The sequence below is a fragment of the Fukomys damarensis genome, unplaced genomic scaffold, assembly GCF_012274545.1.
Source record: "Fukomys damarensis isolate Sample0158 unplaced genomic scaffold, DMR_v1.0_HiC HiC_scaffold_7, whole genome shotgun sequence".
Classification (NCBI taxonomy): Eukaryota; Metazoa; Chordata; class Mammalia; order Rodentia; family Bathyergidae; genus Fukomys; species Fukomys damarensis.
In genome coordinates this window covers 42,084,583-42,099,820 of record NW_022900919.1, presented here as the reverse complement: position 1 = coordinate 42,099,820, position 15,238 = coordinate 42,084,583, and the positions used below count along the sequence as shown (strand labels likewise).

Sequence of the window (15,238 nt, the reverse complement as noted above, 5' to 3'; positions counted from 1 at the left end):
CCCACCTGGAAAACGATCTCTGATGTGAGCTGTCTTAAACACAAACTAGCACTAATTGTCCACTGCCTGCAGTCATTTCCTAATTGTCCACTCCTTTCAAACATTTACTGAATGTGATGGGCAGGTTACTGTGCTAGGCTCTGTGGAGTGGAAGGCACCCACAGCTTGTTGTGAGAGGGACACCCCACAAAAAGAACTGTGCTTTCCCGTCCCTGTAAAAGATTCCTCACATTCTTGACGCTGTTCAGCCTGGCTAACTGGCTAACCATGCTGGGGATACTGTGTGCTCCCAGAGAAGGCCACAGATGGTATCAGGAGATTGGTAAAAGTTACATGGCTGCCCCACTGCTGTTCAGTAGGCCTGTGAACCAAGAGGGTGTGCCAACACTAGAGATGCCCAAGCTTCCTCTGCAAAAGGCCTTACAAAGCTAGATGACTAGTAAGAAAACCCACAGGCCCCTGCCAGCTTTCCTGCAGATGGAAGCAGTCTGGGAAAGAATTAAGAGCAATTCTAGGTTGCAACAGATGGAGCACATGGCAAACACCTGCTCCAGCTCGAAACACATAGTATTCTGGACTCTGTTTTTCTGTTTTGTTTTTATTTAAGACTGAATCTCACCTTGTACTTCAAGCAGTCCTTGAATTTCCAGTGTAGCCGAGGCTGGCCTTGAATACCTGGTGATCCTCCTGCCCAGCCTCCCCTGTGCTGGGATTATAGGCCCATGTCACCACACCCAGTTTGGACTCATTTTAAACTATACAGACGCTATCTCAAAAACAAAAATAAAGTTTTTTTTTTTTAATTGAAAGTTTCAGTTCATGATTGGTGGGCCCCATTGCTTTGGGGCCTGGTGTGAACTGCACCCAGTGATAGCAGTATGTTGTAAAGACACTACCTCATGGCCAGGATGCTAAAGAGAGAAAGAAGTTTAGGATCTCACTGCCCCCTTTAGGGACACAACCCCAGGGACAAGAAGACCTCCTGGAACCCACCTCTTGAAGTTTCCACTAGCTCCTAATAACCCTATGACCAATCCTTTAACACAAGGGCCTTTGGGGACATTAAAACGCAGTGTATTTGTATAATATTGTGGGTCAGTGACAATGACCTCCTGAATACTTGCAACAACATGAATGATAATCCTAGATATTATCAAGCAAAAGAAGTCAGATACAAAACTACATTTTTTGGTGAACACATGTATTCATTTAAGAATATATTTAGAAATGGAATTGCTGGGATGTAGCTGTGGCGGCTTTATAATGTGAACTCCATTTCTCAAATCCCTTCTCGCCTTTTTTTTTTTAATTTTTTTGAGTCAGGGTCTCACTATGTAGTTGAGACTGACCTGGGACTCCCTATGTAGCCCAGGCTGGTCTCGAACTCACAGTGATCCTCCTGCCTCAGCCTCCCAAGTGCTGGGATTACAGGTGTGTGCCACCATGCCCGGCCTCAAATTCCCTTTCATGTGTGTTTCCAATTAGAGTGGTTCACAGCAGACATTTTGCATGAGATTTGAGGAAAAGCAGCAGCAATACTGGATTTGACATTTGCGAGGTCTAAGCAGGAGCTTTGTAGCTCACACACTGTTGTTGATCTGCTGGCTTACCTCACTGACAAGGGGTAGCAGTTTGGCCTGCAAATGTCTTGCCTCTCCGCAGAGCCTTCTTCACTTCTATGGCTCCTGGGTCAAATGACAGGTGGCAGCTTCTCTTGCAGTTCACACCCATCACCAAGATTAGAGACAGTGAGTGCTGACATGAGTGCCAGTTTATCTCTGAGGCTTCCAGTTCATGCTCACGAATTCCAGCTTATTCTGTCCCCCTTATGTCCATCCCTTCCCAGCTGCCTAACCTGTGAACTTTAAGCTCTACAATTAGATTAAAAAACTATATAGCCTTACAGAGACTGCTGAATGAGCTCCCATAGTTACTTGAAGTCAAATGTATGGCAGAAATCCCTTCAACTTCTTTGATTGAACCCTTACTGATACTGACAACATTGGTATGTATTCCATTTTACAAGAAACTGCCAAAAGAAAAAAAAAAACCTGCCAACTTCTGAAATATTTGTACTTATTTAAATTCCCATTAGCTGAGTCTAACAGTTCTAGTTGCTTCACACCTTCACCAGTATAAAAATCAGTAACTTTAGAAAAATAACCCACAGGGGTGCTGGGGATATAGCTCAGTGACACAGCACCTGCCTGGCAAGCGCAAGGTCTTGAATTCACTCCCAGTATTGGTGGGGGGTTACGGACCCATAGGGTAAACCAACAAAGCAAAGCAATAGGGCACTAGTCTTCATGCCCTATGGACCATGCCCATGAGTGGGACAATTCACAATATCAAGATTACAAATATTATTTAACCTGGTGACCCTAGATCTAGAATTTATCATACAGATATACACAATACTAAATTATTAATATGGGTTATTCATTGTTGAATGAGGTTATTCATTGCTCCATTGTTAATACAAAAAATGGCTAAAACTGAGAACTGATTAAATAAATTTGGTACAAACAATAGAACTTTAGGGTGCTATAAAAAAATGCTGAGCGTGGTGGTACAAACCTATAATCCCCAAACATAAGAGCATGAGACAGAAGAATTATAAATTTGTGGCCATCCTGGGCTATATGGTGAGACCCTGTCTCAAAACAAAACAAAACAAAACAAAAACAAAAGTAGGGAAAAGGAAAAGAGAATGTTTTCAATGTACTGATTTAGAAGTCTTGTCTTAGGGTTCACCAGAGAAAGAGAAGCAGAGGAAAGATTGAATTGCCTCACAGTTTTGGAGGCTGCCAAGTCCCAAGATCTGCACAGTTTGATAGAGACCTGGGAAAGCCAATGGTTCGGCTCCAGTCAAATCCAAAAGCCTGAACACTAGGATAATTGATGGTATAATTCTAGTCCCAAAACGGATAGGCTTGAGATCCAGCAAGTGCCAATGTTTCAGGTTGAGTTCAAAGTCAGGAAAAAAGCTAATGTTCCAGTTCAGAAATTGGAATTTTCCCTTATTTGGGGGAGGGCCAGCATCTGATTGGATGAGGCCCACCCATATGAGGGAGGGCAATCTGCTTTACTCATCTGTGATTTAAATGTTAATTTCATTCCAACACTCATGGAAACACCTAGAATAATGCTTGATCAAATAACTGGGCACCCTGTAGCCCAATCAAGTTGACACATAAAATTAATCATGCCACATCTACAAGAAATTTTCCTGGACTGGGGATTTAGCTCAGTGGTGCTGCCAACTGCCTCACAAGAGCAAGGTCCTGAGTTTGATCCCTGGTACAAAAAAAAAAGTGGGAGACAGAGAGAGATTTTATTGAGGAGCAAATAAAAATGCAGAACAGAGTATGTGGTATGCTGCCTTTTATGTAAAAAGGCAGGAAATGGTAAGATAACAGTAAGTGTGCCTGTTTGCTTATATTTGTTCTTACTTAAAAAAAAAAAAACCTGCCACATTTTTTGGGGGGGCGGGGGGTAGTGTTAGGAGATTGGACATAAGGCCTTGCACGTGCTAGGCAAGCAGTTACCACTGATGTATATTCACAGCCTCTGCTGCTTTATTTACATAAAGGCCCGCTGGAATGATATACAAAAACTAAAAAGAAAGGTTACCTATTAGAGATGTGCAGAGAACAAGAAAACATTCTACTTTTTGTACCGAATGGGAAAGGGGATGTTACCAGAACCCCTGCAGTGAGTCCAAATCCTCCTATGAGCCACTACAACACAAAGCAAATTAAAGAATAAAGACAGAAAACGAGACCTAGAGAAGAAGCTGAGCTTTGTGCCTGATCAGTGCTGCTCTGGGCAGCAAAGACAAAGGCACCTGAGCTTGCCGTTATTTATTGGGTTCATAGGGAGTATCAGGTGACCTAGAGGGCAGCAGCAATCATTAATTGACAAGGACCTTTTTTCTTTTTTCTTTTTTGGGTTTTTGGCTTTTTTTTTTTTAATTTATTGGTACATTCTCGGTAGACAGTACAGTTACATTCATTACTGGGATGTTGTACCTTTACATGCCAGGTCTTGGTCTTTTTAGCTTTTTGAGACAGGTTCTCACTCACTATGTAGTTGAGACAGACTTGGAACTCACTGTGTAGGCCAGGCTGGTCTCAAACTCACAGCGATCCTTCTGCCTCAGCCTCCCAAGTGCTGGGATTACAGGTGTGCACCACACCCGGTGACAAGGATTGTCACACCCAGTCACAAGGATTTTATAATCGAGAAAGTATTAGCTGTCTCTGAAGTGTCCATAATCCTACAACCATGAGAATCTTATGCTGATGAGTATCATAGATTGATTGGGAGAGTGAAATAAGTAAAAGTGTTCCTACAACAGTAGTGGGATGAGTTAAGCTGATAAGGAATTTGTCCCTCCCCAGGTGAAACCTTTCTACTTGGTTCTCAAAGACCCAGGATGTCTTCTGCTGATGCAATCTTGCCCTGAGCATGGCAGCATCACCGAACTATTGAGGCCTCAGACAGCCCTAATCATAATTTAATTGTGAAATGATTTTTTTTCCCAAAACTATGTAGAATGGCTCCTGAAAATTTGTTACATGTGATTTTTAAAATCTTGTATAGCTGAACATGCTTATGTACACCTGTCGTCTTAGCACTCGGAGAGGCCAGGGACTGAGGATTACAGGTTCAAGTTCCAATGGGGCAACTTACTGAGACCCTGTCTCAAAATAAAAAAGAAAAGAAAAGGGCTAGGATTGTAATTTGGTGGTAAAGTGCCCATGGGTTGCTCTACCAGTACTGGAAAAAAATAAGTATATGTTTAATCTGTTCAAATAATAAATTAAATAACATTGAGGCCATACTCTTAAGTGAAATAAATAAGACACATGTGCAAATACCAAATAGTTTCTCTGGTGTGAAAAACTAAAAGTGTAAATTGTATAACTATGCAAATTGTATAACATAATGCGAAATAGGAAGAAAAGGGCTAAAGGTGTAGGGGAAGTGGGATGAGTAGGACAAAGGAAATAAGGGACAAGAAAAAATATGAGAAAAGGAAAAAATGAATGGTTTCTTACATGAGAAACCCAAAATATAAATAAAGAGCAAAATAAAGGATAATAGGAAGTAGCGAGAAGCAGATCAAGAGATAGAAAAAATGGAAGAGAGAGGAGGGTAAGGGAATGAAAAAAGGAATTAAGATGTTAACCTAAAACCAGGTTGAGCAAGTGATGGGACTCAGAACACAGTACTTTTTATTTTCATTTATTATTGATATTGTTTTTACAGTGCTGGGTATTGAATTTAGATACTGTATGCTAGACAAGTGCTCTACTACTGAGCTACATGCCCAGTCCTGAATATTTTTAATATTAAATTGGGATGAATATGATCTTCAATTCACGACACTCCCTACTTGTCCAGAAACAACTCACATATGAAAATCCATAAACCAACCTACTTCAAGAGCTAAACAATTATATATCACCTGCACCAACTCAGGCGCTCCTTGCATCTCTCCCCCTTGCTTCCTCTCAGAAGGAAGCGGTATCTTTGATTTTATCCTTTCATTACAAGGGCCGGGGATTTAGCTCAGTGGTTCTGCCTCCTGCCTCACAAGCACAAGGACCTGAGTTTGATCCCTGGTACCAAAAACAAACAAACAAAACCAATTATCCTTTCATTACAAGTAGGAAAAATGACATCCTGAAACTCAAACCCACATGTACCCCCTTGAAAGTGGGCTGACCTGGGGCTTGCTTCTCGTAAACAGAATTCAGCAAACATGATGGGGTGTTAATCCCATGACTGCATCTTCCATCTTGCTAGCCTCTCCCCCTTTTTTTTCTTTCTTTTTTTAAACTGGGGATTGAACCCCGGGTCTTCACACTGAACTACATTCCTAATCCTTTTTAATTTTCTTTTTTATTTTGAGACAGGGCCTCACTAAGTCACTAGGTTGCCCAGGCTGGGCTCAAACTTGCAATCTTTCTGCCTCAGTCTCCCAGAGTGCTGGGATTACAAGTCTATACCACCATATGCAGTTTTTACTCTTTCCCTCACTGGCTTTGATGAATTAAGCTACTATGTTAGAGGTGGCCATAGAGCAAGGAAATGAGGGCAGCCACCAGCCAACAACCAGCATAGCCCTGAAGCCCAAGAGCCCACCAGAAACTGGATTCTGTCATCAACCACATGCACATGACTCCTTCCCTAGCTGACCCTACAGATGGGACCACAGTTCTGGCTGACACTTCAGGGCAGCTTTGGACAAAACCCTGAAGCAGAGGGTCCAGTGAAGCCAGCCTAGATTCCTGACCCACAGTAAAATGTGAGACAATAAGCACGTGTTAACCTTCTAAATTGATGCTTATTTGTTATATAGTATTAGGTAACTAAGACGAGTCCTTTTCAGATCTTTTGCTATTATAAAAGGTGTTGTTATGACCACTGCTATGAACTGTTTCCAAGAACAGAGGACACAGAGATTAATTTTTCACTGGTATACATCTAAGGAGGGAATTACCGGACCTTGGGACTTACAAATGTTCAACATTACTGGCAGCAAATTGTCAGAATGAAGGTCATACACATTGTGGCCATTGTGTGTGTCCTACTCTATGTTGGGAGGAAAGCTTGGCCTCAGCCCATAGAACAGTGTGTGGGCAGGGTTGGGAGTCACATAGGACAAGTTTAAAGGCTCAGTCCCCGGGCAGGGTTGAAACAAGTGTGTGGCACAGTTGGAGAGAATCTGAAGCTTTAGACAAGGTTGAAGGACACTGTGAAAGCGGCTTTGGGGCCAGTCTAAACCAGGGTTAGAAGTCCAATTCACAAAACCAGAGCCCTGGAGACACCATCAGTCTGTCAAGCAGCAAACACACATACCTACTACCCACAGATGAGACCCACTGCAAGCCAACCAGGCTCTTTCAGCCAAGCGGGAAAGGGGTAGATGAGAAAGAGAGCGGGATAGAAGGGTTCCCCTTCTATTCTGGATCCAGGCAAAAAGAGAAGGCAGGCACAGGAAAGAAAGCACACTGCCACCTTTAATGGAGGCCACCCTGTCCCACATCCCCCAGACACTCCCAACAGTACCCCACGTACCCCACAGGGTAGGGAGGGTGGCTACTGTGGGATATTCCTAGCTGCTGCTATTCTTCACCCATTCCTTTCCAGCTGCTGCAGTCTCCATCCCTGAGAAGAGATGGCCCCAGGCGAGCCCCTTGGCTTCAGTGGGCAGCTTCCCGTGGTGCTAAGGGCAGAAAGAGCTAGCCTGGATGGAGACACTGTTGTCCCCAGAGCTGGGTGGGGACTCTGATCTAGGAATGTGGACAGAGCCAAGGAACCAAGGCCCAAGGAACTAAAAGGTGGGGCTCAGGGAAAGCTTCGGTTCTTCCAGCCTGGACGTACTGTACTGAGGTGGCTTAGGCCCCCACCCCACCCCCCACCTCCACAGGCTAACTCCCATCCCCTGGGCGGGAGGTGGTGGAACGGAGGAGGCCTGAATGAACATTGCCTCTGCCCTCCCAGTGGTGTCTGCAGGTAGGTAGCTGTGTGTCCTGGCATCTGGGCTCGGATAGGTACTGGACATCCTTACTCAGTCCGCCGCTCACCGGGGCTTGCGCTCAGCCTGTTGGAGCCTCCTGGACAGGTCCTCAATGCGCACATTCTTGAGCTGAAGCAGATGCTCCAGGCGCCTCACCTTCATCTGCAGGACCTGGGCAGTGCAGTACAGATGTCACATTCTGTGGCCCACTGTGTGCCTCTGCCTCTGCAGCCTCTAGGCGCCTGAGCCTCTCCAGTGCACCCTCACCTGCACGGTCTCCTGTGAGGCTAGCAGCTCCTGCTCTTTTTCAGCAATCTGGAGCACGAAGCTTGGGTTGCTCTGCTGGGCCTGGTTATACCCAGGAGGCCAGGCTGCCAGCTGCTGGCCCCCTCTGTGGTGCAAAGCAGTTTAGCGTAGGGCTGGACCTCAGCCCCCAACCCCACGCTTCCAGTGCCCTCTGCCAGGCCTTCCTTCTTCTGCTTCTCCCCTGTACCTCCCCACTACCTTCCCACCCACCCCAGCTTGCCATGGGGGATTACCAAACCTGGCAAGATCAGGAACTCCCAGCTTCTTTACCTGATCTGCCCTCCTCCATGCGGGTCCAGGGCACCTTCCCCTTGGGTCTTTTGGGACAAACCTGAGACAAGGCAAGTAGAGGAGTGACCTTACTGGAATTCCATTCTCCAGCACAGAAGGACGGGAAGAAAGCTTATCCTGGGAGGGAGACAGGAAATGCTCACCTACATCCATGTAGCCACTGCTATCCTGAGGAGCCAGCTCCTGAAAGAACCCCCATGGTGCACTGTGAGCCTCGGCTCACTTATCCCCAAGGAGCCCCATGTCCCTTCTGCAGTCCCCAGGGCAGGCTCTCTTGGCCAGGCACCCCTGCTTCACACTCATTGCCAAGGCCAGGCTGATGCCTGGAGCATGATGCCTGGGAATCCCTCCTGGGCAAGGGAGTGGCTGGAACCCAGTGGCACCTGTAAGGAGCCAGCACCCTGCTTCCTGCGCTTCTGCCGCTCCTCCAAGCGCTGCCTCAGTGGGATGAGCACCAACTCCACCACGCCTGGGACACACTGTGCAATCTTGCGCATCACGTCGTCTGGTACCGAGATGTTCAGTTTGTTCAGCACTTTCCTATACAGTAGACAAAGGGGTGGCAGACTGGGTCCAATGGGGAGTAAAGTGAGGGCAAGGGCCAAAAAGGAAAGGGACATGATCCTGAGTGCACTGCCCTTGAGGAGAGGAAAGGTAGGCATCTAAACCCTCCTGCTGGGATGTCCCAAGTTTCCTTGTCGCCTTCCCCAATAGAAGAGGTCTTTGCTTTTGTTACCAAATGGATTCTGTCTGTAATGGCCTTTCCACCCTGCCACCAACACTGTCCCAGCTTGGACAGTGAAGACCATAGGAAGTGAAGTGGCTGGGGCAGCCTTTCCTGGGAACCCGGCTCCCCCTCCTGGGTATTCTGCTACCTGTTCAGGTGACTCCAGTTGCTGAGCTTCTGCTGGAGGGAGTTGGCAGGGACATAATTGTGCATTTCCACCATCTTTGGGAAGTAAAACTTGATAATCTCTGCAACCAGGACTGAGGGAGTAGAGGGTTAGGGGTGAGGATGGAAGAAGAGACAGGTGGGAGATGCAGCACCGTGATAGAGCCCAACAGAGAGGTAAAGATATAGCAGGGGGAAGGATGATTGAACGAGACAGAGAACATGAGATCAGTGATCGAACTAAGAGCTGGCATAACCACAAGGAGGTACTTCCCTTCCCCATTAATTCAAGGAATAGGAAGACTGAGAATGAGTCTCCAGGAGAGCTCTTCTGGAGCCTGGAGCCTCACCTTAGGAATTCATATGGATACATATACACAAACACACACAATAACAACAACACGAAAGTCCCAGGAGAGAGTCACAGACACACACAAGCAAAGATACATGATAACATTCCTCTACAGATGTATACATAGGGTACAATGTGTAGGCACGCAAGACAAACCATGCCAGACACACATAGGTGCATGTTTAGAACACATAAACAAGCAGAGTCACATATGTATGCAGCCCCCTCAAATATACATATACAAAAATGAAGAAATGGATACATGTCATTGAACTCCCAGGACACATCCCTGAAGCCAAAGCCTACAGAATCACAAAGTAACACATATGCACACAAGACCTCCCAAATACATTCAGAACAGAACGTGTCAACACACATCTGAACACACTCATTCTCAGACTCCTATAAGACAGAGATACAGAATACATAGCAGTAAGCAAGCACAAACCAAGATGCACAACTACACAAACAGCTTCGTAAAGTCCCTGGAGATAAACACACACACGCACACACGCACAAACACACCCCACACGCACACAGGACACAACATGTAGACTGCTCTCGGACACTGTTCATACAAAGATACAAACAGAAAACACACACAAACACACGCTTCCACAATTAAAGTCCCAGGAGACAGATTTCATCCCCTTTAAACCCCAACAAAAACACTGCGTACACACAGATCCATTACACACGTACATACAGGACAGAACATGCAGAAACACTTGGGAGCCCACACCTCCGTCACTGAAGTCGCGGGAGAGATTTCGTTTGGGTCGGGACAGAGGGATGTTGTCTACCCACAAGTACAGTTGGTGCAGCGCCTCTTCGTCCATGCTGCTAGCCATTAGTGTCCTTGTCAAAGGTAGGCCGTTCTAGCCGTGCAGCTTCCAGCTTCAGCCTTACGACTCCTCAAACGCCTCCTTTCTCGCCACTGGGGGAGTCCAGACTTCTTCTGCCTCCCTAAGCAGGAGGCTCACGTCCCATCTGGGAGCAGCCATATTGTTTTCTGAAACCATGGCAACCACCTCGCCTAGACCTGAAGCAGGGGCTTCTGGGAGATGTAGTTTCCCCGCGCTACTTTCTTCCTGGGCCTCAGCTTTGAAAAAGCAGTTAGGTCCCCTTACCATCCTCTCCTCCACAAGAAGGCATCATCTCTGAGTCCATGTCACCTGCTGACCAGCCATCGACCCACTTTGGGATGGGCCAAAGCCAATCAGGTCCCCTAAACTCATGCACTAGCATCAACAGGCCCTTCTGTACACTTCAGTTGTCAGTTTTAAATAAGGGCAGCATCCCATGTTTGTCAGCTTTACCTGGAGGTCCACTACTAATAATCTCCTACCATACAGGCTGTGTGATATGCTGTGTGGCAGTGCTTCCTTGCTGAGTCCCTCCCCAAAGCTCATTACTCATACTGCCCAATGCCACAACCCACCTCAATGTCTTGCTGGGCCACTTAATACGTAACCCAGACTCTTAGACAGAGCACCAGAGTTCAAGGCCAGTATCTCCAGCAGATTATTTAACGCTTCAGCCTTATTTCCTCCTTTGTGAAATGGGAACAGTTCTCTCCTACTTGTCCCAGTGAGGTAGTGAGAAATAGATTAGAAAACAGAAAAGTTTTATTTATGTAAGACCTGTATTTATATGGGAACAGGGTGGGGGGAGAAGTTGGTTATAAACACAGAAGCAAGAACTCCTGCAGACACATATTCCTCTACTTCCAAGGAGCTGTTCTACTGTGGACTAGAAGTGGATTTCCTCCATTTCAAAACAGAACTACCTTTAGGAGCGTTGAGAACATGGATCCCTCCTTAGTGAAGAGGTACAGAGTAACAGTATGGGATACTTTTAGGGTCAACCTAGGGAGAAAGCTTGCTTTGCATACAAATAGCTGGCTTTGGGCACATCACTGACCCTCTGTGCCAGTTTGCCATGGCTTCTGTCTCATAGGGGCACTGTATCTTCTGAAGTAATTAGAGCCTGGTTCATAGCAAGGGCTCTATCAGCTTCAGCTGGTGTAATCATCAATCATCTCAGCTCCAGGAAAAGAGGTGCTCTTGCTGGCAAGGGACACATGGAAGTGTTTGCCTTGTTGGTACTTGAGGTGAGGGGCCTGGGTTGGCCAGAGAGACCTGGAAAGGCCATTACAGTTCTTCCTCCTTACTCCAGAGCAGGCCCAGAGGATAGGCTGGGCTTCCTTTTGGCTCTCTGGTCTCCACCTCAAGCACATATTGGGGGAGAGGGTGATATCAAGGGAAATCCCAACTTTTTGTTGGCCCTGTCTCCAAAGCCTTCGAGGCCTAGAGATCACCGAGTGCCAGAAGGGCAGAAATGGAAGTTACCCCACATTCTTGTTTTAGTCACTCACAGTGGCCTTGCCTTTCTGGAAGGGGTCATACCCAGGGCAGACAAGGGACAAAAGATCTGGATACCCCCCACCCACTAACATTCCAGGATGCGGAGAGGAGGAACTTGGTGGCTGTGGTGGTAGGGCAGCAGTTGGAAACTACAGAAGTGATGTGCCAGGCCTAGGCAAGGTGGGAAAACCGGTTTGGGGCCCAGAGCTGCCGCTGGGGTGCTGGGGCCTGAAGCCTCAGCCAAGGAGTTACCGAAGGAGGGGTTGGCCCTGAAAGACGGGAGGAGCAAAGGGCAGTCCTCAGCTTTGGACTGGGGAGCTACCAATTCATCCTTAGGCTCCTGGGGGGTATAATCTCTTCTCAGCAATTTCATCTTCTGCCTACCATTTATCCTCAAGGGTGGCCACCAGGCTTGGAGATGCTAATCACTGAAAAGCCTAAAGAGTTCCCGTTAAGGCACCAGAGGTAAACCTAAAGGTGCCCAACTTCCCCCTCTAAACTCTAATGTGGCCGGCCCAGAGGAGCTTTCTCAACACCCTTTGTCCTGGCCCAACTCTTGTAAGGACTTTCTTAGCCAGCCTGGGCGGGCCTATTCCTCAGGTGCCTATTGCCTGATTTAGCCCAACAGACTGCAGGATCCATCACCGCCCCAGTCAAGTGTCCCCCAAGCTCCATTCTAACCCGAGCATAGCTAGACTTCCTAAAATTGATCCATTCCTCCCCAATCCTCCTCAGAAACATTTAGATGTGGATACTGAGGACTCCCTCTGCCCCTCACCCCAGTCAGGGCCACCCTCTCAACCCTTGCCTTCATGTCCCACCAGTGCAAGGACTGAAAGGAACCGCCGGGAAAGGACATGTTCCCCCAAGTCAGACGCAAGCCCAGACCATGAAGGATGCACCCTTGGCTGTTAAAACGTTCACTCCCACAAAAGGGGAGTGGACAGATTTATTGAATTCAAACTGGGAAAGGAGCAGCTGGATGGCTGGACTCTGCGCCCAGCCCCAGGCCCCTCTGCCCAGGTTGGGGCCCTGCCAGAGAGGGATGAGAGGCACAGGGCCTGCAGCTGCCCAAGAGGGAGGCACCAGTGTCACTCCCATGGAGGGCCTCTTGGAAACCTCCAATCTGGAAAGAAAACCAAGGGCCGAAGTCACACAGATGGGCCACAGAAAGGGACTGGGGAGATGGAAAGCAGGCAGAGGTGGGCTCAGGAGCCCACTGTGAGTTAGACTGTGCTTCTCAAGGCGGCCTGGGGTGGGGTGGGGGCTGCCAGCCTTGTGGGGGCCTAGGCTGGACCTTGCTCTGAAGCCCTTTCCAGAATGGCTTTGGGGTCCCCCCACCAAAGACCTGGTGTGGACGGCAGGGGGAGAGGCACTCTCCGGCCGGGAGCTTCCAGGGCCACCCCTGGCCGCTGCTGTGGTCTAGTCCACTGAGGGCATGGTGTGGTAGCACCGGACAGCTCCCCACCCACCCCACCTGTTCCCCTGAGCCCAGGGGCAAATGGGGAGGAAAGAGAATTCTGAGAAAGAGGCAATAAGCAGGCAGTGAGGCAGACCTCAGCCCCTGGGCTTGTCTCAAGGCCAGGGGAAGCATTAGTAAAGGCCCTGGGGCTCCCCCGTCTGGCTCCATCCCAGAGTTCTCTGCCCTGGGCTGGTGCTGCCCATCTGGGTCATGGGTGCAGCTACACTCAGAGGCTCAGCTTTGATGTCCAAGACCCCGAACTCCTGCCTGCCTGGCATGGTTCTTCCTGGTCACGTGGACCAGATCATGTTCCAGGTGGAGGATGTGGCTCTGTACACGGTCATCAATGGGGAAGGAAGTCAGGTACCTCTTGACCATGGCAAAGTAAGCCATGGCCTCCCCAAAGCTGGGTACAGGCACCTCATCACCATCATCATCATCTTCTTCATCGTCTTCATCTTCCTCATCATCCTCATCTTCTTCCTCTTCCTCACTGTCTGACTCAGAGTCCTCCCCACCTTCCAGGAAATGGAGGGTAGGGCACTGGGCCTCTTCCTGGGTACTGTAACCCCCAAAGCTGCCACCAGCCTCTACTACTCCCTGGGCCCAGTCCTCAGCCTCCAAGCCCTCAGAGGAGCTCTCCTCCTCCTCTTCCTCCTCCTCCTCTTCATCACTGTCATCAACATCACCCTCCTCCTCCACCTCTTCTTCCTCCCCCAACTCCTCTCCTTCCCCTCCTTCTTCCTCCTCCCCTTCTTCTTCCTCCTCCTCCTCCCCTTCGCCCTCTTCTTCTTCTTCCTCCTCCTCCTCTTCTTCTTCCTCCTCCTCCTCCTCTTCTCCCTCACTCTTGAGAGAGGTGGTGATGGTAGCATTGGGGCCACCCCCGAAGCCAGCCTCCCGAAAGCAGGTGGCTATGTCCGAAGGCTCCACTGCCTGCCAAGCTGCAGCCACGAAGTGCAGAGCCTCCATGAGGCCCAGCTGTAGGCCTGAGCGATCCTGGCCCTCCAGTGCCGCCATGGCCTTGAGCAGCATGGCTTGGCGGTAGTGGCCCTTCACCTGTTGAACTACTCCCCGCTCCAACGGATGCACAGTGCCCGGAGGGAAGAAGGCCAGCTGCACATGCCGTAGGCCTGAAGTGTCCAGGGACTGGGCAGCCAAGCGGCCGGCCAGCAGCAAGACCCGGCGGGACTCTGCAGCCATTCGGGTGTCCAGAGCCTTCAAGTACTTGGCCAGGGCCTGGGTGGTGACACCTCCCTTCGAGTTGGCAGTGTAGTCGCAGGGTAGGCCGCCTTGGCCTGCGCGGGGCTTGGCGGACTTGCCGGCCACCAACGGGGGCAGCTTTTCACTGCCGTCGGCATTGGCACACAGCAAGACGCTCAGGCGCTGGGTGGCTTGGCGCGACCTTCCATCACCTCCGCAGAGCCCCGCGGCCTGGTCAGGCAGAAAATCGTACCACAGACTGGTCTCAGTGGCGCTGAACACGTCCTGCGAGGCGTAGCCCTCGGCCACCGACGGCGGCTGCTCTTCGCTTGAGTGCCAGGTAGGTGCACTCCCCCCGCTGCCCTCGGGGGGCACCGCGGCTGGGCTGGCAGGTGCCGCTGGGGCCCTGGGGGTAGAGTTTCGGCCCCGGGCACGCGTCACACCGCTACAGGACACCACACCGTGGCGCCGGCGGAAGCGGTCCAACCAGCCGTTGGAGGCAGTGAAGTCGTCCATGCCCAGCTCCTCGGCTATCCGCAGCGCCTTCTCCTTGAGGATGATGCCCTTGACGGGAAGGCCCGCGGCGCGGATCTGCTGGAACCAGGCAATGAGCAATCCCTCGAGCTTGTCGTAAGGGGACAGCTTGTTGGTCTTCCGGCAGGTGGAGGCCACACCGTACTTGCGCTCCGACGCCAGGATGGCGCGCTTGTTCTTCAGGATGGTGCTCAGCGTGGACGGCGGGATGTTGAAGCGCCGTGCGATCTCGCCCTTGCGCAGGTCCGGGTTCTCCTCCACCTCCTGGATGATCCTCGACTTCTCCCGGAACGTCAGCTGCCGC

General features: G+C 49.4%; 2 protein-coding genes across 4 annotated transcripts; both read right to left on the bottom strand.

Annotated features, from left to right (window-relative positions):
- Window positions 1-7,013: 7,013 nt before the first annotated feature.
- Window positions 7,014-10,938, bottom strand: Spef1 (sperm flagellar 1). Of its 3 annotated transcripts, none has more exons than XM_010610991.2 (8): window positions 10,115-10,938; window positions 9,004-9,115; window positions 8,512-8,668; window positions 8,272-8,311; window positions 8,108-8,168; window positions 7,799-7,922; window positions 7,599-7,702; window positions 7,014-7,237 (listed from the first exon to the last, which is right to left on the bottom strand). In XM_010610991.2, exons 1-8 carry the CDS (start codon window positions 10,221-10,223, stop codon window positions 7,144-7,146), a joined length of 801 nt encoding a protein of 266 aa, XP_010609293.1. In that variant the 5' UTR covers window positions 10,224-10,938; the 3' UTR covers window positions 7,014-7,143. The 3 variants fall into 3 exon arrangements, with proteins under 3 accessions (XP_010609293.1, XP_033617103.1, XP_010609295.1); XM_010610993.3 differs by having other exon boundaries at window positions 7,156-7,237; window positions 7,583-7,702; window positions 10,115-10,931; XM_033761212.1 differs by having other exon boundaries at window positions 7,155-7,702; window positions 10,115-10,929.
- Window positions 10,939-11,022: 84 nt separating this feature from the next.
- Cenpb (centromere protein B) lies at window positions 11,023-15,237 on the bottom strand (the record flags this gene model as incomplete). The annotated part of the gene is made up of 1 exon (XM_010611049.2): window positions 11,023-15,237. A coding segment is annotated over one exon (1,803 nt), but the record flags the coding sequence as incomplete, so codon positions are not given.
- Between the last annotated feature and the right edge of the window lies 1 nt (window position 15,238).